General features: G+C 42.5%; 1 protein-coding gene across 1 annotated transcript in view; it reads right to left on the bottom strand.

The window, feature by feature from the left end:
• The window catches only part of CUNH10orf76 (chromosome unknown C10orf76 homolog), a 118,886-nt gene that overhangs the window by 30,792 nt on the left and 62,104 nt on the right, over nucleotides 1-25,990 (bottom strand). The window contains exon 23 of the mRNA XM_008643836.2: nucleotides 3,773-3,851. Within this exon, the coding sequence (XP_008642058.1) occupies nucleotides 3,773-3,851 (79 nt within the window). The remainder of the gene's footprint in view (nucleotides 1-3,772; nucleotides 3,852-25,990) is intronic.

Below are 25,990 nucleotides of genomic sequence, written 5' to 3'. Positions count from 1 at the left end.
CCCTGCTCAGAGAAGATCCAACCAAAACGACTAAATTCCTCTCACTTTAGCCTCTCTTTAAAGCTGTACTACATTGCTATCAGGCAGAGAGCTGCCTCCCTACCAACAGCTGCTCTTTCACACCCAGAAAAGGCAGAAGTGAGACCCCACCTAGACCGTTCATGCTGTGTTTTCATCCTTTCTGTTTGTCTGCATTTGCTCTTCCAGAGCAACTCTCGTGTTGCCGTTTCCTCACTGCCTTGACCCTGTTCTCTGCAACTGCTTATGCTAGAAAATATTTTGGGAGCTTCTCAGATCAGATATGGCACCAAGAAAGTCTACTGCCTCCAACATATTAAGTACAAGGCAGTCCAATCATCTGGAAAGCACAGATAAGCTTATGAATTCATTTCATAAAAGGCTATTTTGCCCTTTGACTCAAGAATGTACCAAAACCTCTTTGAAGACATGGGAATAATCACTTGCATGGAAGAGCTAAAATTATACTGGCAGTTAACGACCAATCTCCTCTTTCTGACTGTGCAGCATCTTTCAATCTCTTGAAGGATGTGCAGGGAGGAGCCAAATGTGTTGAGAGAGAGAATACCACAAAACAACAAATTAACACTGAAGTCAGGTTTAACAAATTAGCAAGTGAGGAAAGATGCCAATAACTGGCTAAGACATTCCCTGCTTCATAGTGAGGAACTACAGCAAGGTCAAAACAGCTAATGACTAGGACGGATTCTGAGCTTGCCTTGGCAAGGAAATGCTTTGCAGAAAGGCACTGAGGATCCCATGGTGTTTATAGACTGAAATGGCTCATCGTTTGCTTGCCCCTGGGAATCTCCCACTCTTTGCTGGAGAGAATATGGGATGGAAAAGGTCTCTTCCCAGTATTTCTGATCAGAACATTGGATAAACCCCTTAACAGTGGATAAACCCCACAACAGTCAGCAAAGCAGTACCATGAAGTCTTACAAGTACACCTGCCTAGACCAGAAACCTCTATATTCAGACTATGGTTCCTGGAAATCTCCAGGGCTGAGAACATACAGTGGCATTAACAGTCTATGCTTAAAACAATCCCATGCCCAACATTTTCAAATTCCCCCAGCATGTAATATTGTTAAAATTAATGCTTGTAAATAAAAAAGGAGAAAGCGCTGAAATGACAGACTTAGAATAGTAATAAATGGACATTAGTGATTAACAAGGTAATAAAAGCTCCAATAGGATTAGGAAAAGAAGAAGATAGAGCAAAATCTCTTTGAGCTGATTACTTAGCTACTTTTAAGGATATTAAAATATAAGAAGAAATAAATAAAAAAAATAATCTAACACACAAACAGGGTGTCACAACTTAGCTTCCAGTAAATTTGAAACAAATCAGAGCAGCTGGAAATTCCCCTTCAGACAAAGCTATGTCAAAGCTATGCCTGCGTGATTAACAGCAGATTCTCAGATACCACAGAGGAGTGTAAGGAGGCATATGAGAATCTGGTCAAAGACTGGTGTCTGAGAAGGAAATTTTCATTAAAAGAAAAGTTGAATCCTTGAAACTGTAAAAACAAATGTTTACAGTAAAGAAATACCACTCTCCTGAAACTACTGGAATAACTCAAAGGAGAAAATGACCGGTCCCAAATGTAGTATCTATGTGGACACACAAATGTCAGCATTAAATATTTCAATGTGCTACACTTCAAAAGACAGGGCTATAAAGGATGGTGGATGCTGTGTAGAAAATATTTAAGGAGAGAAGAAATAGGTAATTAAGTGAACACACAAGTTAAAACAAAAGATACAGCTGGAAGGAAAAACAAAAAAGGGAAGAGACTGCAGCAGGCAAAAGGCAAGCTTGATCCCTCCCCTTCCCACTCACATGCTGAACAGCTCACACAATGAAAGCAGCAAATTCTGTTAGCCCACAAAAGCCAGACCCTGGGCTTGATCTGGGCCAACTACCAGTACCTCTCATGTACTTACAGCTACTGACAGAGGGGAAACCACAGTCCAACACACAGACCTGAGCTCACTGGCGCAACGGAAAGTGGAGGCAAGAAGTCTCCATCCCTCTCCTCCTTGTGCAGCAAATTGCAGAGTGCTGATTAAACACCCTGAGACCACACACTCCCTCACCACAGTGACATCTCCCTTATTTCTCTGCAGTTCATCTGGGGCTATTATTGCTTTATTTTGTTTGATGTTCTCCCTATGTTGAGAGAAAGCATGAAGGGAGAAAAGAAAAAAGAGAAATCTGTCTGTCTTTCAACTTCCTAATCATCTTCCTCAAAATGCTTCATGCATCAGCACTGATTTCATTATCTGCCTGCTGCTAGGGATTTTATTTAAAGAATAACACACAAGGAAGAAAGGATTTAACCTGACCTCCCTGAACTGCTGGGGGAAGAATACTACACAGAGCTGACAGTGAAAAGCTCATTTCCTTTCTCAGACTAACTCAAAGACTATGCAAAATTCCCCTCTATCCAAGCCTCCAGTTTTAAATTGGGCTATCAAAGCTTTTCTTTTTCGGAGGCCTGGGTTGATGTAATCAGTGTATCATCAATGAATGAGGATTGATAACATGAACCATCACAAAGCATAGCTGCGGATACAGTGACTCTGAGAGGCAGAATAATAAGGAAAATCGAGTAAATTAAAACCAATGTTCCTCTATCCAACTCTACCAAGAAGAGAATAAAAAGCAGTAGAGGCCACCTTTTTTCCCCCCACTGCATCAGTACAGCATTCATCCCAAGTCTTTGGGGTGTTACATATTACAGATCAAGTACGTTAATAAATGAAAAGGTTAGTGGGAAACACGAAAGGGTATAATCAAGAAATAGTAAAAATATCCTGGACAGAAAGAGAAATGAATTGCAGAGCAGGATACAGTCAGGACCTTATAGCAAGCACAAGTATGGAATCCCATCCAGTGGAAGGGATAACCCAAGGTAATTTAGGTTACCTAGGACAGACTCAAGGTCCGTCCCAGACTGCATAAACAATTTCTTCTCCAGAAGGTCCAGAGCTGTTGATGCAGCTGTGTCTAGGATGATTCCCCAAGCTCGCATGGCAGCTCTGCATTTTGTCCACCACATGCTCCTGCAGAGTCATTTATCTCTCCAAGACTGATTAATGTATAATTCCAATATTTTATTTTGGGAAATAGGCCATCTCTTCCATTCCTGAGACCACTCACAGTAGCCTATTTTCAAAAAGCCACATTTACAAATTTATGCAGTACAAGCAGAACATGAAGCAAGCAAACCAGGCCAAATTAAGGAAGGGAAACCTAACCCAATCACCCTCTTTATTAAAAACCTCTGCTTTTTAAAATCTAACCCAACTGAATTCAATTACACCCTAGAAAATTTCTACCAGCTGTTGCCAGAGTTCTGGGTCCCCAATATCACCAAAAGACAAAAATCAAACTGTGCTCAAGAGTTCTCTAATAACTAAGTTTGCTGCCAGAAACTTCTTGTCCCACTCTGAATGCCAGCACCCTCAGTCTCCAAACACACTTGCTGACAATGCTGCATATTTTCCTTGATCATACCTGTCTTTCTACATTTGCAGGACCAAAATCTCTGTATGTGACAGTAAAATTGGCTACAGCAATTCTTGCTTTTCTTTCTCTCACACGCATCTGAACAAGGAACACAAGAGTCCCACTTGCATCTCTCTTACTGCTGCCACATCATCAGTCCCAGTGAGCACAAGGTACTCCTGAACACCCATATTCCAGAGGCCAACATGACAAAAGGCCATGGCATGCGTGGCTTACCTGATCCTCAGAGAGCTGTGATATGTGATTCACTGCAGCATAAGACTCTATCTTCGGGTTGAAGTGATTGATGATGGCTCTGAAACAAAGGAGGGAAATTTTCAGAGGTCTCAGGAACAAATTACAGATGCAGCAGAAATTCCGTGCCAGTCTGAGCAGGTACACATGGAGGCAGTCCTGCAAGAAAGTCCTCCCTCACCACACGGTACTGTTTGCTTTGCCGAAGGCATGCTCCCTGCTGAGGCCAATGCAGATTCTGACATGAGCTTGCTGGAAATTGCAAGCACAGGTACTGTCCTACACGTGGCTGCATTTGCCCCAGCAGATACTGGACTGTGCTTGCTGCTCTGGCAGGGGGAATTGCTGGGAACAGGCTGCAAACTGCTCTGTGTTCCAGCAGAGAGGCAGCAAACCTGGCCATCACTGCCCCATGCTGCTCAGGAACTGCAGCTCCTCATCCCTTCCAAAATCAGTGTCACGTGACATTTTGCTCTGTGGAACTTTGTTGCCTGGTATGATGAAGCTGATGGTTTATTGCTTCAGATTTTCACTCAATTTAAAATGTTGTAGCTAGCTCTTACTTGTAGTCATCCATCATTATAACCACTACATTTTGAATTCTTACCATAATAACTTCAGTCCTCATCCCCAGTTTAGATCATTACAGATAACTTATGTCAGTGTCCCAAACACAGCAGTGAATACTGGTCACTCCTGCTCCTTTGCCTCATTTGTCTCACTGCCTAAACCAACCTGCACCACTACCTTTCCCTTCTAGGTAGACCTAGAAGCAGATGTGAGAAATCTAAAACTGAAAGTAAAATAGCAATTGGGGAAAAAACCCCACCGAACTGCAGCTGGAATATTTCCTCAGCCTTCCCCTCTGCTTGTCAGGTGCTGCTGAGAAGATAAATGGCAGGACAGTAAAAGACTCCCTGGGACAGAGTTTCCAACTGCTCTAGTTGGGATATTACTCAAGAGACCCACTGCTGAGGTAAGTATTCATCATGGGAACAGGCCATGTCAGTGCTAGGCACAGATGAGTTCTAACTGTGCCTGGAGAACACTTGCTCAGCCAGATTACAGTGCAGCAGTCAGGGCTTCCACTCTCATATGCATCAGCACAAAAATTCACTCTAATAGGTTCCCTCCTCCCCACACCTCCCTCTGCAGAAGAACTTTCAGCTGCTTTCTCCAGACCTCATCACAGCTAAGAGCTTGTGCCTCAGTCTAGGAATACGTGATATTCAGTGGTGCCAACCAGAGCCAGTGGACAAAAACCTGCCTAGAAGCATCCTTACTTCTTTAAATACACAGATAAACAGTGTGGAAGGTGTGGAGAGCAGGAGAGGGGGGAAAAAAAAAAACCAACCCAAAAAAACCCCAACCCAAACAGAATCTGCAATTCATAGGTTCACAGAATTGTTTCAGTTGTAGGGAGACCTTTAGAGCTCACCTAGTACCACTCCCCTGCAATGAGCAGACACATCTTCAACAAGATCAAGTTGCTCAGAGCCCCATCCAACCTGACCTTGAATGCCTCGAGGGATGGGTCATCCACCACCTCTCTGAGCAACCTGTTCCAATGCCTCACCACCCCCATTGTTTAAAACTTATTTCTCATATATAATCTATATCAACTTTCCTAGTTAAAAGCATTATTTCTTGTCCTGTTGCAACAAGTTCTGTTAAAAAGTTTTTCCTCAGCCTTCTTTTAAGTCCCCTTTAAGTACTGAAATGCCACGATAAGGTCTACCCACAGCCTTCTCTTCTCCAGCTCTCTCAGCATGTCTTCACAAAAGGGTTCGTCCCTCTTAACACTTTCATGGCCTCCCCTGCACTGCCTCCAACATGTCCACGTCTCTCCTGTGCTGAGGACACCAGAGATGGACACTGCACCTCAGGTGGGGTCTCATGAGAGCAGAGCAGAGCGACAGAATCATCTTCCTCACCCTCCTGGCTGTGCTACACTCACTGCAACACTGCCAGCCACACCTCACCAGCACACCAGGTGCCAGTCAGCACACAGGGCCAGTCTCTCCTGCAGCTGCTCCTACAGCATCTGTACACACTAGGCACAGGGGGACTTCTGCCTTCTCACCAGCCTTGACAGTTACATCCAGAAAACAAATTCAGCACTGCCTCTACCACGCTTCCCTTAACCCCCTTCCCTCTGGAGAAGGACAAACAGGCAGGTAGAGGCATGCCCAGGCTCTTCCCACTTCAGTGTGACCAGAGAAGCAGCTCCTGTGAGTCACAATCACACTGTCCATTACCCAGCCTCCCCAACACTCTGGCTTTCAAGCTGCACGTTTCATGCCTGGTTGGAGTCATATTTATACTCCTACAGGACACACTACAAGTCATTGAAAGAAAATGGAACACAGACTTACAACAACTTAACTTCTGGCTTGACAGAAGGTTTGGCAGCTCAGACGGGTTCAGTGCACTCACATGGTTCCAACATTTACCAGGGAACAGATTTAGCATTCATTTGTACCCACTGCTGTGAAGCACTTCAACATGGGCCGCCTGCTCACAAGTCTCTGCTTGGATCTGAGCTAGTGGAGCAGCAGCTGCAATCACAGCTGGGATTCACCCAGTGAAAGCAAAACCAGCAACCAGCTGCCACTGCAGTAAGAATCAGAAGACATCAAGGAAGGGAAAGAATTCAAGTCTCCTTCCTCATTTCCTCAAAGGTGAATGGACAAGTCCTCAGTGACTAGATGAAGTCCAGCTGTTTAATTTGTTTTAACTATGAAGAATTCCTCCCCAACCTGACCATCTGCAGAGCTGTTTCCCTGAACTCACAGGCAGCCTAGGGTAAAGAAGCATGAAGAGCTTGGATTCAATCCTGGCTCTGTGTAGCCAAGTTCTTACTGCCCAACATGCCCACCAGGGCCAGGCTTTGCACATGGTGCAGCTCCTTCTCGCTCATCTGCTATGAGAAATTCCATTGCTATCCGTCCCAGACGGCACTTTCTGCATCAGCTACTCTCATACACCTCTGCTGTTCTTCCATCTCTCAAAATATATCTTGTCCCTGGGGCATGTTTTTAGCAACTGGCCTCCTGGGATATTCACTGATTAACAGCTGGAATTCACTTTGCAGAGATGCCTCTTCACAGGCTTTTGATCCTGGAGACAACGGGAGACCAGAGCTTTGAAACACAGTCTCCCTGTAATGGACAAGAGACCAGTGGTTCTGCCACCATTAGTTCACGTAACAGCTGATCCTTGGCAATGATTTATTTTTACACTGTGATTGCCTCAATTACTGCCATACTAGCCAGTAGCTTTGGGGAGGGGGAAGGGAGCAGTTAAAGCACTTACAGAAGATTTGTGATGATGTGTTCTACTGAGATCCTCATACTGATCATGGGAGATAAAAAAGAAAACCCTTGTGTTTGGTATTCATGAAGCATGGACATCTTCAACACATTTGTAAAGCAAGGAAATGGTGAAGTATCAACTGAAAGACAAAATGCTGCAGTTCCCACACAGCCTTCCATAGTACGTGCACTTACATGTTTCCACACTGCCAAGTCCCTCCCTCAGTGGGGCTGGCTGCCATTTGTCATACAAATTTCACAGCACTCGTGGGACAATTCTCCAGGGACTGAGAGATATCACTTCAGCAACACTGCCTCCTTTCAGCAACACTGCCTCCTCTGACAGATCCACAGTTCAGCAGTGAACTGACAAGAGGAGACTGTCACAGGAGAAAGGAAGGATGCTGAATAAGTAGAAGGCTCAGCAATTAAAAACCTGGCTCCCAGTGTCTTGTCTTGAGGTTAATGCTTAGTGCTCTAAGGCAGATCACAAGCCATCTCCACATTCTTTATTCCTCAGTCTCCCGGGGAGAGATCTTGATTTCCCAATAAATACATGAGCCATACCAATGGTCTCCAAAAAACACAACTCACATCACTTCTTCATGCAGCTCTTCAAGCTACCTACACACCATGATGCTAGAAGCAGGTAGAGACACATATGAATGTGCATATTTCTCAGGATGAACGACCTAGGACACTTGCATTTATGTATGTTTGCATTTATTGCATATTTACTGCATTCATTTAACTCTTCATGAAGAGGAGAACGATTACAGGAGAAATCACCCTGATTTAGAAACCTTGAAGTGCAAATGGATTATTTATTTGTATTAGCTGCATTAATCATATTATTAGACAGTAAAAGCAGGTCCCACTGTAACAGGTATTGTACCAAGCCAGAGTGGTGGAAAGCTTCTGTCCCAGGGGGTAAGGATCTCAAATGCAAGAGAACAGGAAAAGCACAGAAAAGTGCATTGGCAACAGAATCTGTAACAGTGCTGCTACTCACTGAGCATCATGAAAGACTTCAGTTTGACATAAACCATGGATGGAAAAAACACAGAAAGAATACCAAAGGAAGAAGCAGAGAGATAGGAAAAAGGAGACTGAAGGGCACATAGGATCAAGAAAAACAGAAGTGAAAAACTGCAGAACAGCGAGGATCAGAGAAACAGCAACAGATCCCAGAGCAGTCTGTCCTCTGCAAACTGCAAAGCTCTAGCTGGTGGAAAGTTTCTACTTTGGCTATTCTTGAAGCTGCAGAAATTGGCCAGTCTTGAAATTACTGTTACTTGCCCTTTCTCCCTCAAAATATGCTGGAAGGTAAGAAACAGAAGAATCTCCATGTGGGCCCTACTGGGGTTTTTATTCCCCAAATAGGGATATCCCACTGTGGCTCTCACCTAGAGCTATGGTGAGAGAAGGAATCCCCACAAGTAAGTTGGATTCCCCTCCCTTTACTGTTTTCACTGCAACAGGACTTGCTTCTGCAGTGGCTGCAGTAGCTCTCCAGACAGTAACATTTAAAAACTTGGGTTTATTGTCTTTAGAAACTGCCTAGAGTTACTCCTCGATAAACAGAAACAACCAGTGCTGCCCTGCAGAGGGGCCCAGAGTAAAATAACTTCTGAAAACACAGTCTGCTGATAGAAAAGGGCTCCTATGAAAACCAATATGGCATGTATGGAAAGAAAAGGTTTAATTAACTCCTCAATTTCATTTGCCACTAGCTTTAACGTTAGATATGAGAACTGAAACACACCAGCATGAAGGTACTGGTCCCACAGTTCACAGGATCTTCCAGCCCAGGTGATCCACCATGGCAAGGAAGGTACCTCGCCTTCCTTAACCTCACAATGAGCTGGTCTGGGTCCAATGTGCAGGGAAAGCAAAATCACTGTGCTCAGGCAGGCAGCATTTCTTCAGCACGTTTTCTCTGACCTCCAGACTCTCCCCATCAAGTTATTGCAGATGAGCTGTCTAATACCCACTCTTGCCTGACAGCAGCTACATTTCCAGAGTCCCATAAGACAACACTGTCCTCTTGTCTTAAGCAGCAAAATGAAGCACTGTGGAGGTGCTGAAAGTAGGCTAAGGGAAGAACAGAAAGGCTGCAAAGCTTATTATAGAGATGGAAATGCTGAGCCATCATTCCCGGCATGAACCTGGCCTTTGCACTTCACAGGTCCAGCATGCAGTGCCTGACATGAAGTATTCTTGTGGATTCCCAAACATTTCTTGTACCATAAAAGCAACACCACAAGTTCACTTCTTCCTACATTTTGTTAGAGTGGAGTAGAAAAGCAGCAGCTCTTGGCTGGTATTTACCCCTTCACAGGAAATTGAGGGCAACTTTGTACTCACTGCAGACATTCATCTTCTCATCTGCTTGTGCCAGAGCAGTGCACTGGGCAGCAGGGAATGCATCTCAGTCTTCATTGAGTAAAACTGAATGCACAGCAAAGGCAGCCAGTTCACTTGCCCTCTGCAATAAAAACTGGCACTATCTGAGATGGACAAATACTCCAGCATGCACTAAGCTTCATCCATGATGAAGGCTCAGGATAGGCAAGCAGGAAAGGGCATAGTTGTCCTTCATCACACTCCACAAAGCTGCTTTACTACAAAAAGAAGGCCTGAGATGAAGTAGTTACTGTTCAGGAACAGGAATCAATAAGTAACCAGTTTCTTTGTGATTTGCAACAGCAGTTCCTTCTCCCTCTCATACACCTCAGTTTCTCCTTTATGAAGTGGAAATAAGAGCAATTATTTCCACAAAGTGTCTTAAAACAACAAGGTGGTAAGAGCTCAGTGTTCTACTATGTGGTATGTTGGAAACTGCTCAAGCACAAGGCAGCAAGTAAATTACACATTTTCTCCCATATCATTTTCTCCCATACAAGCCATCACAACCATGGTTGCTGGAGACTTGTGTAAAGCTTCCAAGCCAATCTTCCTGCAGCAAGCTGTGTGTCAGCAAGTGCTGTTTGGGGCAAGGATCCTGCTGACATTGCTCTCATAGGCACTCCCAGCACTCCAGACAATAAAACCCCATCTGTTCCATGCCTGCAACAATTAGATTGAGTTGCTCCGTATGTACAACCCCACCTGGCAGGAGGTGAGAGGGTTTAGATTATTTTAACACACATCCATGAAGCATTGCTATAGAGTACACATACCTACCATACCTAAGCTGTCTTCACCAATTAAAAGCAAGCAAACTCCCTGGAACTCTGTATCAAATTCTTTCTTCTACTGTAGTTTAACTCCAGTCTGTTAAATTTCTTTTGCTCCTACAATTTAATGAGTACTGACATTAAGCTGAAAGTCCACAACTCACAGTGGGAGGCATCTTCCAGACACAATAATAAACTGCAGGGAAGAATCCAAGACAAAAGGATATTTTAGTCAAAAGCACTTGCTTTACAGCTCACTGAAAATATCCGAGTCAGCACTGCAGCAATTTGACAGGAGAAGCAACTGCTACACCTGTTCAATTCTGCCATCCCGAAACCTATTGATCGTGATGACAGGCTCCATGGCAGACAGAGATACATGGTCTATTTATTTAATAAGGAGGGGACAAAAGAGTGCACACACAGCAACTGAGCTTCTCACTTTTCTTGGCATGGTTTTATCAAGCTGCATTCTGCAAGGGCAGAAGCAGAGGGTGTGCTTTCTGAACCACCAGGCAGCTATGCAGTGCATCTTGAAACTTCACTGTCTGCTGGATACCAACCTGGTACCACCACAGCTTGCAGCATATGCTGATTTTCTCTTTTTATGGTTCATGTCTATAAATTTAAGTCAAGCAAATCAAATACCTCATTTAACTTCTATTTGTCTTTTTAACTAAGGAAGTCCTCATGGGTGAGCAGTTAACTCATCTTTTGGAACAGCTGCACAACCTCACTTGAGACTACAACTTAGGGAATTTATCCACTCACCTATTTTCATGCAGCCAGTGCATCACTGGAAACTAATCTAGAAGCATTTCTGTTCCCTTTTCTCAATAAGCATCAGAATTCTTAAGTATCCATAACCAGTGGCACTGATAGTTTAAGTGGTATGAATGAAAGTAGAAAATATTACCTAGGCACTGAGAGTGAAAATATTGAAGCATGGGGCACCAGCCTGATCTGTGTTCCTGCTCATCTCCTGATCTGCAACTGACTCTTCTACAACAAAGCTATCACTTGATAGCAAATACATTTCTCATCTCAAACATTTATGAGAGATCAAATGACATATTTTATGGCACATTTCATTGCTCTAAAACAGCTGGCTACTAGTGGTGAGTGTGGCAAGAGTTTACTTTAACCAAAGTAAAAACATTAAAAAACCAACCCTTCATAACACCTCAATTCCAGAGAGCAGCAGCCAGCTATACCTACTCACTTCTAACTACAAACAGAGCTGGAGCTGTGTGATGGAACAGATAAACATCACAGAGAGCAAGCCTGCCCTCCAGGCTCGGGTTGCCAGCACTGAAACCTGCAGCTCAGTCTAGCATGTCCAAGGTGTGAGAGCCAACCATGATGTATGTCAGCTTATGGGATTTTAGGCATGATGTCTATCCTTCTTCCACATCTGTGTTACCAATTTTGAAGATTCAGCCAACTTTTAAAATGAGAAGTCCTTCTTTGAAACTTCCTTAATATATACTTTTAAAAAACACCTACTGCCCTCGGGCTGTGGTCCTGGCTTAATATCTGCACAGAGCCATAGCAAGCAATATTAATATGGAACTAAGTTTTTCAGAGCTTTAACAACCTTTCCTGTAGCACCTATTTCCCAGTTCTCTCACCTCATATACATTCCTTTGTCCAAAGTTCTTCAGGTGTACCAAACAAGTACAGTCCACAGGCCAAAGAGGCTGTGGTTCTTCCAGTATCCAAGCATTCTGTGATGCAAACAGAGTGATAGTCTCCTGCAGCCAGGTGGTGTAGAGCAGTGAAATGGGTTACAGAACACTGCCTTAACACCAAACACAGCCCTTCAGCTACACCAGCTTTTAACTCCCATGTACAAGGCAACCTGCTCTCTAAAACAAACAGTGAGGTATGAAGAAACAATAAATCCAGAAGGTGAGGGGAAAAAAAAAAAGCAAAGACTAGAAAAAAAGCGAAAAAAGCACATTTGACAGTAGTTTACCATACATGTTTGCATGGCCACCTTCTCTGATTAGGACCTGAAGTAAAGCATTATGGCAAATATTTATTCTCTGCAAGTGCTATAAGTGGGTCAGCATCTACCCATTGCTTCACAATTCAGGTTATGGGATGCCATCTAAGCCTCCTGAGACACAAGACACATCGCAAAACCTTGAACAGAATCAAAACCTGAAGTTTTTAAAATTACTTTTAGTATCCTCATTAGTATTTAATCACAGGATGTTTAACTTTGAGGAAAGCCTGGACTACTGGAGGCCACACGTAGCACAGAACACTGTATGGATGCACACACCAGTTCCAAACACATCAAGCTAGGAGTGAAACCTAAGAAACTTTATAAACCATCCCACTGGGACCTTTTAAAGCTCTCTGAGAAAGGCTCTGAGTAGGCTGCTAGTTTAATTAACTAAGTGAAAACTTGCCATCAACCCTGTATTATCTAGAGTGCACTGGAAATTACTCTTCTTATCTCTTTTTGTCAGGTGTGAGCCAGCAGATATTGCATGAGGTCCTGAACACCCTGTTTGCAGGCTGTGGCAGCAAGACAATCCTATCTCTTTAGGTCATGGAGCACAACCTTATTTTACTGACTCAGAGTAAAACCTGTGCCTGCAACAGAAGTCCCAGAGGAAAAGGAAGGCACTGAAGCATCAGCATTTGTCTGTATTGAGCGAGTAAAGGGTTAGAACAATGCAATCGAGTCGTGAAGTAGCTGGATATTAAATTACAGAGAGATGAGGAGAAGGAACATTGTCTAAGCAAGAATCAGCTACAGTCAAAACTACTTTGCAAAGGAAATTAAAAAGAGTCCCACAATGGTATTTAATTAACTTAATTACACCAAGTGTCAGCTATGGCTGTACCTGCACAGCCAAGTAAATCAGAGTTCACAATATCAGCCTTTGAGATGCTACCAACTACCATGCCAACCAAAACCCATTATTTACAGTCCAGACCTCTGAAAATACAAGATGCTGCAAACCTCACAATGTTTTCTTGTCAGACAGGTGCAAATGAGAACCACATTTGTTGAAAAATGCCTAGTGGAATTCAAAAATCCAGGACCAAGACTGAAGCAATAGATTCTGTTGACATCCCCAGACACAGCCCAAGTGAATATGACATCCTCAGTAAAGATGTCACCTGGGACAAGGTGAAGTTGGTTTTCAATGCTAAGGAAAGCTAGAGCCAAACAGCATTACAGCTGAATGAATGGTATTCTTTTTCTGGTATTTATTTCATGTCTGAAAGGCTGGAGGACCTGCAGTTGATTAAGATTCTGTTTTTTCTGAGACAGGATGCCTGGTTTAAGGACCAGTGGAGATCTTCATCTTACCTCCTTTCCTGTATTTCATACTCATGTATGAGTACGAAATCATCTTCCCCATTTAATTGCCTTAACCTGACCCATCTCCCTGAAAGCCAAGCTCCCTCCATCCCAATATCCACACATCTCACAAATACCTACACTACTGCGATCTCTACTCTCACTAAGAGGTGATGATCAGAAGCAAGTGATTTATTGATCAAGTTATCGACTGAGCTACTGACAGCAAGCATGCAGTAAATCCATTCTGACTGCAGAGCAAAATGCCAGAGATAAACTTGCCCGTGCCCACACACTCCCAGTTCACCGGACAAAAGGAGGATTGGGGGTCAACTCATCACAGCCCAGAGGACAAGGGGCAACTATTTTTTCTATCATGTGCCTCACCAAGAGTTTCCAGAATCACTTCAATGGTGCTAGGTTTTCCAGGTTTTGCTTTCATTTTACACATCCTTATCCTGCAACAAATTTCAGGCAGATGTTGACAAAACCCATTCAGCTGAACATGCCACAGAAGTGCAGCTCTCTGAGAACAGACTTACCCATGTCACAGAAGAGGCATTTATTTCTTTTCAAATCACCCACCATCCTCCCTGACATACCTCCACATGTTCACCCCTCCCTCAAAGCTTTGGGTTTGTAATTTAGACATATGCTTTTTTCTGCTCTGTTCTTTGTATGGATGTTAGCGAAAGCAAGGCCAGTGAAGTGCATTTTCTATTTCAAAAGTCAAGTATGGTTCTCCAATCTTAGAAACAGCAGCACACCAAACATTTCAAAGTTAAATGCTCATGTTTTCCCATCCATCAAGTCAAACAAAAAGCCCAACTCCTACAGTGTTCTGCTACTGATATGTCTTTCGTGCTTTGGAATTTAAGCGTTTTTCAACGCTCTTACAAAACCATAATGCAAAAACAGGCCACATGATTTTTAATCAGTTACATGTGACATAACACAGGTGGCAGAGGATCTGCAAGATGTAAGGAAGGAGCCCTTTTCTCTATGGAAGGAGAGTTAAAGGTTTGCCTCTGCTTCTTCCTTTTAATTGCTAATACACAACTACACACCACAGAGGTACATTAGTTCTAACCAGGGCAGTAGCTTTGGATAGCTCAAGCCAGTTTCTTTGTGAAGCTTAAGCTGCACAATTCTTACACCAACAGATCTAATTCAACATTCCAGACCTTGGGCTAACCTCTTGAGTTGTGCAACACAGTCTGTGTTCTATCCCGTCCTTTCTTTTTCTTTTTGAAACACAAAGCATCCATGTATTCAGTTGTTGCTGAAAAGGTTTGTAGACACTCAGGGCAGTTGGGGAAGACCACACAACTTCCCAATTCAGCAACCACAACTGGCGACACACAAAAGTTGTCCATAATCAAGTGAAAATGCAAGGGGAAAAAAAAAAGCAAACTTGATGAAAAAAGCCACATGTGTTGCAGTTATTTGAGAATTAATTAATACGAAAAAGGAAGTCACCACACTTGGTTGCATTCATTTCTCTAAGTTCTATTTGATTCAGAACTGCTCTAGCGAACAACAAAATCTAAGCACTAAAAAAGGCTGTTGAAATCCTGACTTGTCATTTCACATTGTCAAAAATGCAGTGTTGACTACTTGTCAGCTATCTGATTTTTCTTCAGTTCCTTTTAGCTCTTCCATTCAAAGACTGAAGGCAACACTTTTCTGGTGGTCCACCCACTGCAGCAGGCTGATTCCTACTCCTGTCCCACCTAACCACTCTTCTGTCTGCAGGCAAAGGGCCAGAATCTTTTTCCTGATGTTGCTTGTGAACCAGCATTAGCAAAATCAGCCCAGCACTAGAAACGTTTGATAGGAGTGCTGTCATACACCATGAAGGGAAAGCTGCCCAATTTAAGCATTTGAGAAAACATGGAGGAACACACATATCTTTAAATAAAGGCATTCAGCACATATCTTTAAATAAAGGCATTCAGCACATATCTTTAAATAAAGGCATTCAGCACATATACAGGTCACTATTACAAGGTTTTAAACCATCAGTGATTACTGCATGCTTTTGTGATACTGCAGATTCCACCACATTCAGACAGGAAAAAAAATTTGCATGTCTTCTTTCCCTTGGCTAGCATTTCTCCTGAGCATATGCATAATTACTTACTATTGATAGGCACACACTTAAGAAATTTCTGACAACTTAACCCAGATCCAACACTGCTCTAGCCTGACTGATACAGCATTTACTGCCAGGTAAAATCCTGTAAAAATCTTGCTCCAAAAACTCTAGTCAAACTTGCAGCAAAAAACGTGTTAGAGCAACAGAAAGCAATCAGACTGCTCACTGTTCACATACCAAACCCTGTTTTCCCTTCACCCACACTGCTCTTCTTTACGACATCCTTTTCCTGACTGTATTTTAAAACCATTCTTTGCCAGCAGCTCTCCAGGTAATGTAACTTAGCTTGCATGGCAAAATTTTCTCATCTGTTGCAAGACTCCTAAAGGAATTAAATCATGCAAGTCACTAGAGAACTTTGATTATTATTTTAAATAACAGGTCAGATCATTACAGAACCCATTCAGTACCAAAGTGATTAACTGCTGCATTAACAGCCAGAGTGGGTTAGCCCTGGCTGGATGTCAGATGCCCACTAAAGCCACTCTGTCTTTCCCCTTCTCAGCTGAACAGGAGAGAGAATATATAATGAAAAGATTAGGGGTTGATATAAGGACAGGGAGAGATTACTTACCAGTTACCAACATTGGCAAAACAGACTCAGCTTGGGGAAGTTAGTTTAATTAAGTGCCAACCAAATCAGAGAAGGTAATGAGACTCCTCACACTCTTCCCCTGATCCAGTGTGGGTCCATCCAATGGGAGACAGTTCTCTGGGAACTTCTCCAACATGAGTCCTTCCCACAGGCTGCAGTTCTTCACACACCGCACCGATGTGGGTCCCTTCACAGGCTGCAGTCCTTCAGGAACAGACAGCTCCAGGATGGGTCCCTTCTGCAGGATCACAGTTCCTGCCAACAAGCCTGCTCCAGCACAAGCTCCTCTCTCCATGGTGCCACAGGTCCTTCCAGTAGTCTGCTCCAGAGAGGGCTTCCCATGGGGTCATAGCCTCCCTTGGGCTTCCACCTGCTCCAGTAAGGGATCCTCCACAAACTGCACGTGGACCTCTGTACCACCACGGACCTCCATAAACTGCAGGAGCACAGCTGCCTCACCATGGTCTTCACCACAGGCTGCAGAGGAATCCCAGCTCTGGCACCTGGAACACCTCCTCCCTCTCCTTCTTCACTGACCTGGGTGTCTGAGTTGTTCCTCTCTCCAGATGCTGCTGGTGTTGTGCAGCAACTTTTTCCCTTCTTAATTATCTCAGAAGAACTACCACTGTCACTGATGGGCTTAGCCTTGGCCAGTAGCGGATCCACCTTGGAACCAGCTGGCATTGGCTCCATGGGACACAGGGGAAGCTTCTGGCAGATTCTCACAGAAGCCACCCCTGTAGCCCACCACTACCAAACCCATGCCACACAAACCCAATACAACAGCCAGCATGTGTTTGCTGAGCAACTGAGCAAAGTGATATGGGCTGTGGCATTTGATGCTAATGGGCAACAGCACTTAGCAGTTTGCAAGAGCCAAGGCTTGGCAGCATGCTCATTATTTGAGAAAGCTAAAACTGCATAAACCTCTTTCTAGAAAAGAAATTAAATGTGGAAAGCAAAAAAAAATATAAACCCAAACAAATAGAACAAAACCATGAATGCTATCTAAAGGGCAGAACTGTATTTGGATTCACAGACAAGCCGCATAATAATTCAACAAGAAAAGAACAAAATTCAGAAGTTTTGTTTTCCCCTCCCCATATTTGTTCTTGAGTTGATTCAAAACTTTGGACAAAATTCAAGATTTCAGTTCAATTTTGAAATACAAGGTTTGGGATAAAAGTGACAAACCTGCATGTTGAAAGCATGCAGCTATTTTTAAAAAGGAAGTGCTATCTCAAAATATGAATTGCCAAATATTGAGAAGTGTTTTGATTTCAAATGTACATCGGAAAATGATTACATCCAAGTTCTTTCCAAGCAATCTCTAAAATAAACCCACTGGCTCCAGCATGGAATATTTCCTTGCACACTGCACATATACACAAAACAGACCTACCAAGGACTAAGGGTTTGCCTGCCTTTCTAGCAGGACTCCTCTTGCCATGGAGCAGGATGCTCATCTCAAGATCTATGGATCTCTAAGCCTTCAGACACAACATCCCTGCATTCAGAGGAGATGTACAACTGCTCTGTACAAGTTGCTGCCAGGGTCCTGGCAGGAGGCCAGAGGTGCTGGTAGCAGGCCCAAGTTTGGGGTGTATTACAGGCTGGAATGCCTGTTCACTGCTCAGCATGTTCATCATTCTGCCTTAATGGAAGCCCATATATTTTCCCCAACCTTTACTTTCCACAGTTCTCAGAAAGCCTGAAAAATTAATATTCAGGCAACTTCTAAGGTTTAATTCTACATAGTGATAAACAGGGAGTCTGGCAGAGAAACAAAGAACCTCATGCCTCAATGCAAATGGCACAGGAGAGCAGGAGTAAACAGAGTGCTTAACCTCCTGAATACCAATGGCAAACCTGAGTGTTTGATTTGGTGCCCCAAAACCCCTCTGCCATTATTCAGCAGGCAGAATCAGGAGGTGGCATGAAAAGAGCAAGGACAGACCTGCAGCCCTTGCAGATTCTCTGCAGTTACGTGCTGGGGCAGCTACTAAAAGCTCCAAAACAGGTTGTCCAGGGCTTTTTTACACCCTCCCTCAGAGCAGCTCTTCATGACCCAGCAATAGATCTGCATGAAGTATTGACTGCTTTTCCTGTTTCCTTTAATGGTTTTTAACATATCATAAATCACACCATCACTTTTAACCATTCCAGGAAAACTGCAGTTTTAGACAGCTGCTAAAGGTCGAGTTCTTTTCCAGCTCTGGCAGGAGCTGGGATTCACCACAATTCACCACGGCACAGTTCAGCACAGTTTCCTTTCTCCTGGTGGTGGGCATCATTAAGATTCAGCTCCTGCCCTACCTTTGCACACAAAGCATTGCTATAGGACTGCCAGAATTGGAACTGTCATGTTCCAATCACAGAGTGTCTGGATACACGGATACAGGGGGCCTCTTCCAGGTGCGAGGCTAAAGACCCCCCAGAGTTGATAAACAGTCCTCTTGTGCCAAGGGGTGTCTTGGCATCCCCAAGATCACAGTGTTCAAGAACACCAGCACTTAAGCTTACTCTATATGTATGCACTTTTTAAAAAAGAGAGACTTTGCTGAAATAATCAGCACACTTTTACCTTTCTTTGGGTTTGAGGACATTTCCTAGCATGATTACTACTCCTGTCCATTAATTCCAAGACTAAACATGGAAAACGGAGCAAAACTCAGTCAGTGAAATCTTATTTTTTAAGGCCTCTTTGAAGCACTCTAGCTTTCTTTTGCTATTACAACTGAGTACAAAAACTCTTTCCATTCTGAAACACAATGGGAAAAATCCCCACTCCCCTAAAAAAACTGAAACATGTACTGCTGAAAATTTAAATTACAGGTGTAATATTTTTGCTTGAAGGTTAAGCTAGTGAATAATTTCTCCACACTTCCTTGCAGCACAAGTCCTCCATCCTGGCCCCTACTCTCTCAGCACAGCCATCATGGTGACTGCAAACTGCAGAAAAATGAAAAGCTTGTGGCCTACTGACATCTCCTTGAATCTTACCTCTGTCTTGTGGTCTTAAGAGCAAAAATGTCTCAAAATAATTCTCAGGGCTACCCTTCTGTTTAATTGCTCCATGGATAAATTTCAGTATGCCTGTGACTGATGTACTGGAGGAGAAATCTCTCATTGCAAAGATAAAGCCGAAAGCACAAGCATCCAGAGTGAATTTGTTAGGTTTTAAAGGCAAAACGGTATCTTTGATCCAATCTACCTGATTCATGGCACTGCAAGTTAGTAGATCAGCTTATCTGAACTTCTGTATATCACGTTTTTCAATATTACCCTTACAGCATTACTCTCATGTCAGTAGATAGCTAGAGCACCTCTTATCAAGGTATTCTATTGGGATAGGAACAGGAGAAGAAAACCTATCCTTTCAGTCATTTACTACAGTGGTTAATCACCTATTAAGAAATGGGTATGTGATTTGCAGCTGCAATTTGGTTTCCATGGCTAGCCTTACATTCATTTTCTGTTTTGGTACTTTATCTCGTCAAAGATGCTTGAACACTCTAAAGAGCATACCACAGGTTTTGTTTTAAAGAGATTATGATACTGAAATCTTCAAAGCATTCTCACTAGTCTCTCATAACTGAGGCTTCTCTGTCCTTTCTCCAATTTTCAATATGTTGGGGAAGATGAAACAGGAAAGCCTTATAAATGTGATTGCCTGACAAAAGATTTTAGGAATATGAAAACTATAAGCGACATTGAAATGAAAGCCACCTTTGAATTACCAAGTCTTAGTTACTGAACAACTGGAAAACAATGGTATGGCCGACTGAAGGTAATCCCCTCTTGATTGAACAATACCCTCTGCTTGCAGGCAGGTCCAAGGGTCAGAGCATACCCTACTAGCTCAGCAGAAGGGGTCCAAAGAGTAGTTTTAGAAGTTAAGATGTAACACTCTATGGTAATATAAGAACTCTTATAGGCTGTATGTAAATGCTATAGGATTTGTATCTTGTATTAGATTGGTTAGTGACAATTAGAATATTCAGTACAGAAGATGATTTATTGTATTGTAACCAGGACTTCACCATTCCATTCTATTCTCATTACTTCTTCTTCACTCTCATTCCTCTCGCTCTCTCTCTCTCTTACCCGCTTACTCTCTTGCTCTCTTGGGCCTGCTCAGAGCTGCCAGCTGCAGCTCTGAGCAGTGCCCCTATACCCACGCCCTTTGCAATAAACCACATATTCCAAGATCTGACTTCAGAGATCTCTCATCCCCGTCCGTCCCGACCGTCCGACCCACCCCAAAGCACCTACAGTCTGGCGCCCATCGTGATTGCCGAACCCACACCCAGAACCTACACAATACCCTTTTTTGAAACAGACACTGGAAAAAATTGCAAAATATATACCATCATAAAATCACTTTCTGTCTCTTGTTAATATTTCCAGGGTTAAATAAACCTTTTTAGCTGAACGTTTCACAAGAGACCTAGAGTAAAGCTGTCAGTCAATGCTTCTTGAAACACTGCTTTTCAAGATACAGCCCCTTTTTGCAAACTGGTACTTGCTTTTCAAGAACTGCACTGCCTGACAGGTTAAAAAGCAATTCAGATCACACGCTTCATTTACTTCATGATTTAACCTTCAGTCAGTCTTCCAGTAACTTGCAACATTCATCAGAAATTCTTATGTCCCTTCTGATCACTGAAAAACTTACCATGTACGACTATTTTTATGTTCATCACCTAAGAAGGGCACCCTCAACATTCTTGTCTTCTAGGGATGCTCCACAACAAGCACTTTGTCACATCACTCACTCTTAGAATCTCCAGCATTGTCACTGATGCCCACTGGAGCTCCAAAGGAAACACGATGAGTTCCACATGTCCATAGACCCTCAGTAATCTCTGCTATAAAACTGACACACAAAGGCTCTTAAAATACTTCTTCTCTCTACTGTCAGTTCTCTAGTTGAGCAGATGAGCTATAATTGTCAGCAAATAATACCTGGAGAATCAACATCAAGCCAAGTCTCACCAGCATCAATCTCAAGGAGCTCTGAAATCTTGCCCTGCGCTGACATGCAAGAGCTCTTTAAGTTCCTCTAGGCTCTCTAAGTTCCTGGAGGTCCTTTCAGTAATGAATGCTGACATATGACCCCAAATTCCTAAAATCTCTTTGCCAATGGACAACTGTTTGTATGGTTTGTCTGCTTTAGCCAATACAAAGCTCTTGACGGTAAACAATTCGAAGCAGAATTATTGAGTTCTGGACTTGTTGTATCGCTGTTGTCTGCAATGTTCTATTTGATCACATCAGCAGTTCTGGGGCTATCAAGTGCAGAAAAGTGACAGGAAGACAAGTCTCAGCTCTGACAATGGGCTGCATCCATGTTTCCTCTGAATTAACAATGCCAATAGCACATAGACACATTCTTCATCTTGTAATTGTGGTAACTGCCAGGGAAACATTGATTAGAATAAATTTATGAGCATACAAATACGTTCTCTTTCCTCTACAGGAACCACTTTCCATCAGCTGATCTCTCTAATGCAGAGAACTCAAGATGCCATGACCACAGACCACTGTGAAGAAAAATCTGCCTTGATATGATGGATATTCCTAACTGAACAATCTAACAAATACCACATCCCTTTACCTTTTTGCTTTCTTTACACATAATGGAATAGAACAAAAATCCAATTAAATTTCTAAAAAGAGGTCACCTCTAAAACTCCCATATGCTTTCTACAAGACTGCCAAGGAGTTCTCATACACATCTGGACCTAGTCCAACCTGAAATACATTTTGGTGCCCTAAAGCCCATGGAATTTTCAAAGGACAAATTATTCATCAATGTCCCCTATATACTAAAATGCATTCTGCAATGTTGCTGGCACAAAGTGGCTGTTTGCTATGAGTGGGCAAAATGATTTATTTAGTAAATATACATATAGCCTCTGAAGCACTGCAGCCCTGGTGACAAAGAGGCATACAAATGTGAGGATTATGCAGATAAATCACAGGCACAGGACTGGACTTGACTACACTTCCACTATGTGTGTACATATATAATCTACAAATAGTTTCATCTGAAGTTTTGTAGTATTTTAACATTAGAAACTCTTGTTTTCATTAAAGTTGATTACCACTTTCAAATACCTATCTTCCTGCCCCTGTGTACTGACTAATACATTAAGCTAGAAGAAGACAATACACTTTCTGCTTCACAGCTACTGAGAAACTCCTAACCATGATTAGATTAGCTCTGTTCAAACCAGACCAAAATGATTTCTGGGATGTTCCCACAGCACATTTCATCTAGTACATATGCATTATTTATGGCATTTACACAGGTGAATTGAAGGCTTTTATAAACTAAGACACAAATCAATACAAGCTCTTAGCAGATGGGGCCTTAGTAGGGTTCCACAGCAGCATCATTCCAAACCAAGCAAACTCAGCTGAGTAACTGGTTACAGAGAAGGAAAGGTTTGTTTAGAAAGTCAGGAATTAGAGACATCTTCAGCACCCAGCCTTCCCAGAACTGTACCTGCATTGTTCAGAGCCTAAACAGTCAGGACTAGGTTTGTACGGAGTAGGCAGCTTGAACTGCTTCACAACATTAGTCTGCAAACATCAGGATAGCTGTGTTTCATTTGCCTCCACAAGCTAAGATAAAAAGGCTGTAACACAGATGGCTTTCCCTGTCAGAAGTACCATGGACTGGGGAAGAAACAGCTGGGAGGCAAATTCAGCCTGGCACTCAGTCAGGTCAGCACTGTGCTCCAAAGGAGACTCTTCTTAGCCTCCGCTGTGTTGGTGCTTGTTGTAGGGAGCACAGGTAGGGATGTAGAACTGGCCTGTGTGACCAGCACTGGGCAGGAGAACCAGCTGGAGCCACAGTCGTAGTCCCTCAGTAAGAGAAAGATCCTCCCCACCTCCATATGCAGGTAGTCCACACCTGAGCCAACATTAAGATATGTGGCTCTACTTGTGCCTGTTTTCAGATGCTCCTTTAATTCACCTTGGCTGGTTTTCATAGATAAACACGCATTACAAAGAACAGATCATTATTTGAGGCACTTACAGCAGCGGTTAGATTACCCTGATCCCCTTCTTTTCCTAACTCATCTAACCTGTGCACTGAGAATTCACTATAGGTTTTTTTTTCTTTGGATTTAGCGAAATCGAAAGTTGTCTTCAGAGATGTCAGCAAAAGAACCTTTTATACATCTATTTATAGAGCAGTGCATTGGGATCTACAGCAGCCAGAAGGAAAAAGGAACGAATGATAAATTAGCCAACATGAATTTCCTTTAGAACAGTAACCTGCAACAGAAAAAACCCTGCTCATATTCCCGTTCAACTCCTTTCTCTACAGATGCAGTAAAAGGATTTGTCCCCTTAACCAAATAAAAAAACCACAGGGCCTTTAAATTTTTTTAATCAAAGAAGTATCAAAAGGCTCCATCAACTCAGCCTTTTTTAGCTGACAAACAAGAGGCTACTGAAATTAGAAGACTTTTATATTTGGGTTGGGGTTAGCATGGAAGAAAAAAAATACAAAAAATCCTGTTAGTCTTAACTAAAATCATGTCTTGCTCAGCTGGCACGGGTTTTACTTTCATGAGATTTATGAGTACATGATCCTAACAGCTGTCCATGAGCTCTTTCTGGAGAAAAAATGAACAGTGAAGATGACTGAAACCCTAAAGGAAAATCACAAGGGAAGAAAAACCTTCCATGATTAATCATTCTACTCTTCACCAATGCTCCAGAAAATCACACACTTCTCTGCCACTCCCAGAAAAGAGCAAAAGGCTGAGAAACAGGAGACCAGCTCATATTCCTCCTTAGACATCCCTCTTCTAAATTACCACAGACAGTATTTCAGGTGCACAAAGTAACACCAGAAAGCCACAAAAAAGGCCTGTAGGCCTCCTGTCTGCACACAATGAGAGTGGGAGTCAAAGAGTAGGTAAGAGACTCCTTCACCTAACAATGAACCCTTATGGACACCTAACATGGGAATTCAGCCTTCTCATCTTGAAAGCAGTGACAGATTTAACAAACCATGTATATGACCAGATGTGTGACTGTTAGTAACCTGCAACGCCTCCATCCTGAAAGCAGTGGGACAGGGATGCTGACATGTTGATTTACCCTTGGCTAAAAGCTTTGAAGCAAGTAACTTATTCCTGAGAAAATGCTGACAGGTAAAATTTATGTAGACATTTAAAATTGCCATACTGAGGTAGCAAAGGTCTCTGTGTCCCTACTTCAAAACTGTCTAGAATTTGGAGCTCAGGCAACAGTATAAGAGCAGAAAAACCAAAAAGGTACTGTCCCAGAAAGAACCCTTACTTCCAGCCACATACACTTCAAGATGATATGTGAAGCAGAGGTGACATCTGTATGATCCAGTAACCCATGATTAAATTCTGTTCCATTAATTTGTAGAATCATTGCTTTAAATTCACATAACCTTTTAGACATTCCACAGCTTAACTAAGTATTGCATGAAGCAATATCTCTTTATTTTGAGTTTATCTGATCTTCTGATGCACCCTCTTCTTACAGCTCCCGTTCACCTTCTCTCTGACATTTGGTAATTTTTACTAACTCTTTTATATATTCTCTTCCAGCCTGAAGATTTGTCATGTATATAAATGTTCTTCATAACACATCTGGTTCCATGCCTTCAGTCATTCTTGATGCCCCTTTCTGAAACCTTCCTAGTCCTCCGACACCCTTTTGAATTTTCTAAGCTCTGGATACATGGGAAATGAAAGGCTAGGTTAATAAACACAAAAATTTGCCTTGCCTTTGGGAATCAATCCTAATAGAAGATAATACACAATTTTCTGAGCGAGAAGGGTTAAATTGAGAAGCAATTTTTAAAAAAAAGTTATTATAGCTGGGCAAGAGAGAAGCTCCATTTCAGACACAGAGATGTGAATGATTTTAAACAACACAACTAACAGTTTAGTTGATGCATATTACATATTTTATCTAGAGTGGTATAGTAGAATAAAAAATTAAAAATTAAAAAATAAAACCAACAGTTTTTCAACAGAGCCTCTGTAATGCTGCTATGGGAACATTAGGTTATGTGCAAGTCCCAGTCATAGCACTGCAAAAGAACAGGGGGTTATTTTGTGTGTGCATGTGGGGAGCAGTTGCACATGTAGTCAGGTCCCTGACTGAAGAAGGGAGCATGAAGGCTGGGGCAAGTCTGGTAATGAGAACTTAAATTCATTTTTTCTTAAATTTTCCTTAATTTTTTTTTCTGCTGGCCTCCTTCAGTAGTTGTAGGTTGTCACCACAATCCTAGTGCTGTTCACCTTCTTGTGTTTCCATTTTCCAGGTTTTCAGGAAAAAATGTGTCCTGGGTATGGTCACTGCGTACAGAGAAGTCCTCCAAGAACAAGGAAAGCATACCTGGTCCTTCATCAACAACACAGAGAATACTGAACTGCTATAATACTGATTTTCCAGGTGAGATAAAAAGCAAACATCCTGGCCACTCAGTGAGCTTTACACTTCTCAACAGAAGCAGAAAGCTTACTTTATCTGAATAAATTCCCGTTTGTGTAGCAACTCTGGAAATTTGCCTCCACAGCTTCAGTTCAGACATTCCTCATCCTAGACTGTCACATAATGAA

This window comes from Corvus brachyrhynchos, unplaced genomic scaffold (genome assembly GCF_000691975.1).
Source record: "Corvus brachyrhynchos isolate BGI_N302 unplaced genomic scaffold, ASM69197v1 scaffold61, whole genome shotgun sequence".
Lineage (NCBI taxonomy): Eukaryota > Metazoa > Chordata > Aves > Passeriformes > Corvidae > Corvus > Corvus brachyrhynchos.
The sequence above is the reverse complement of the archived record's forward strand: the minus strand, read 5'-3'. Positions and strand labels throughout refer to the sequence as shown.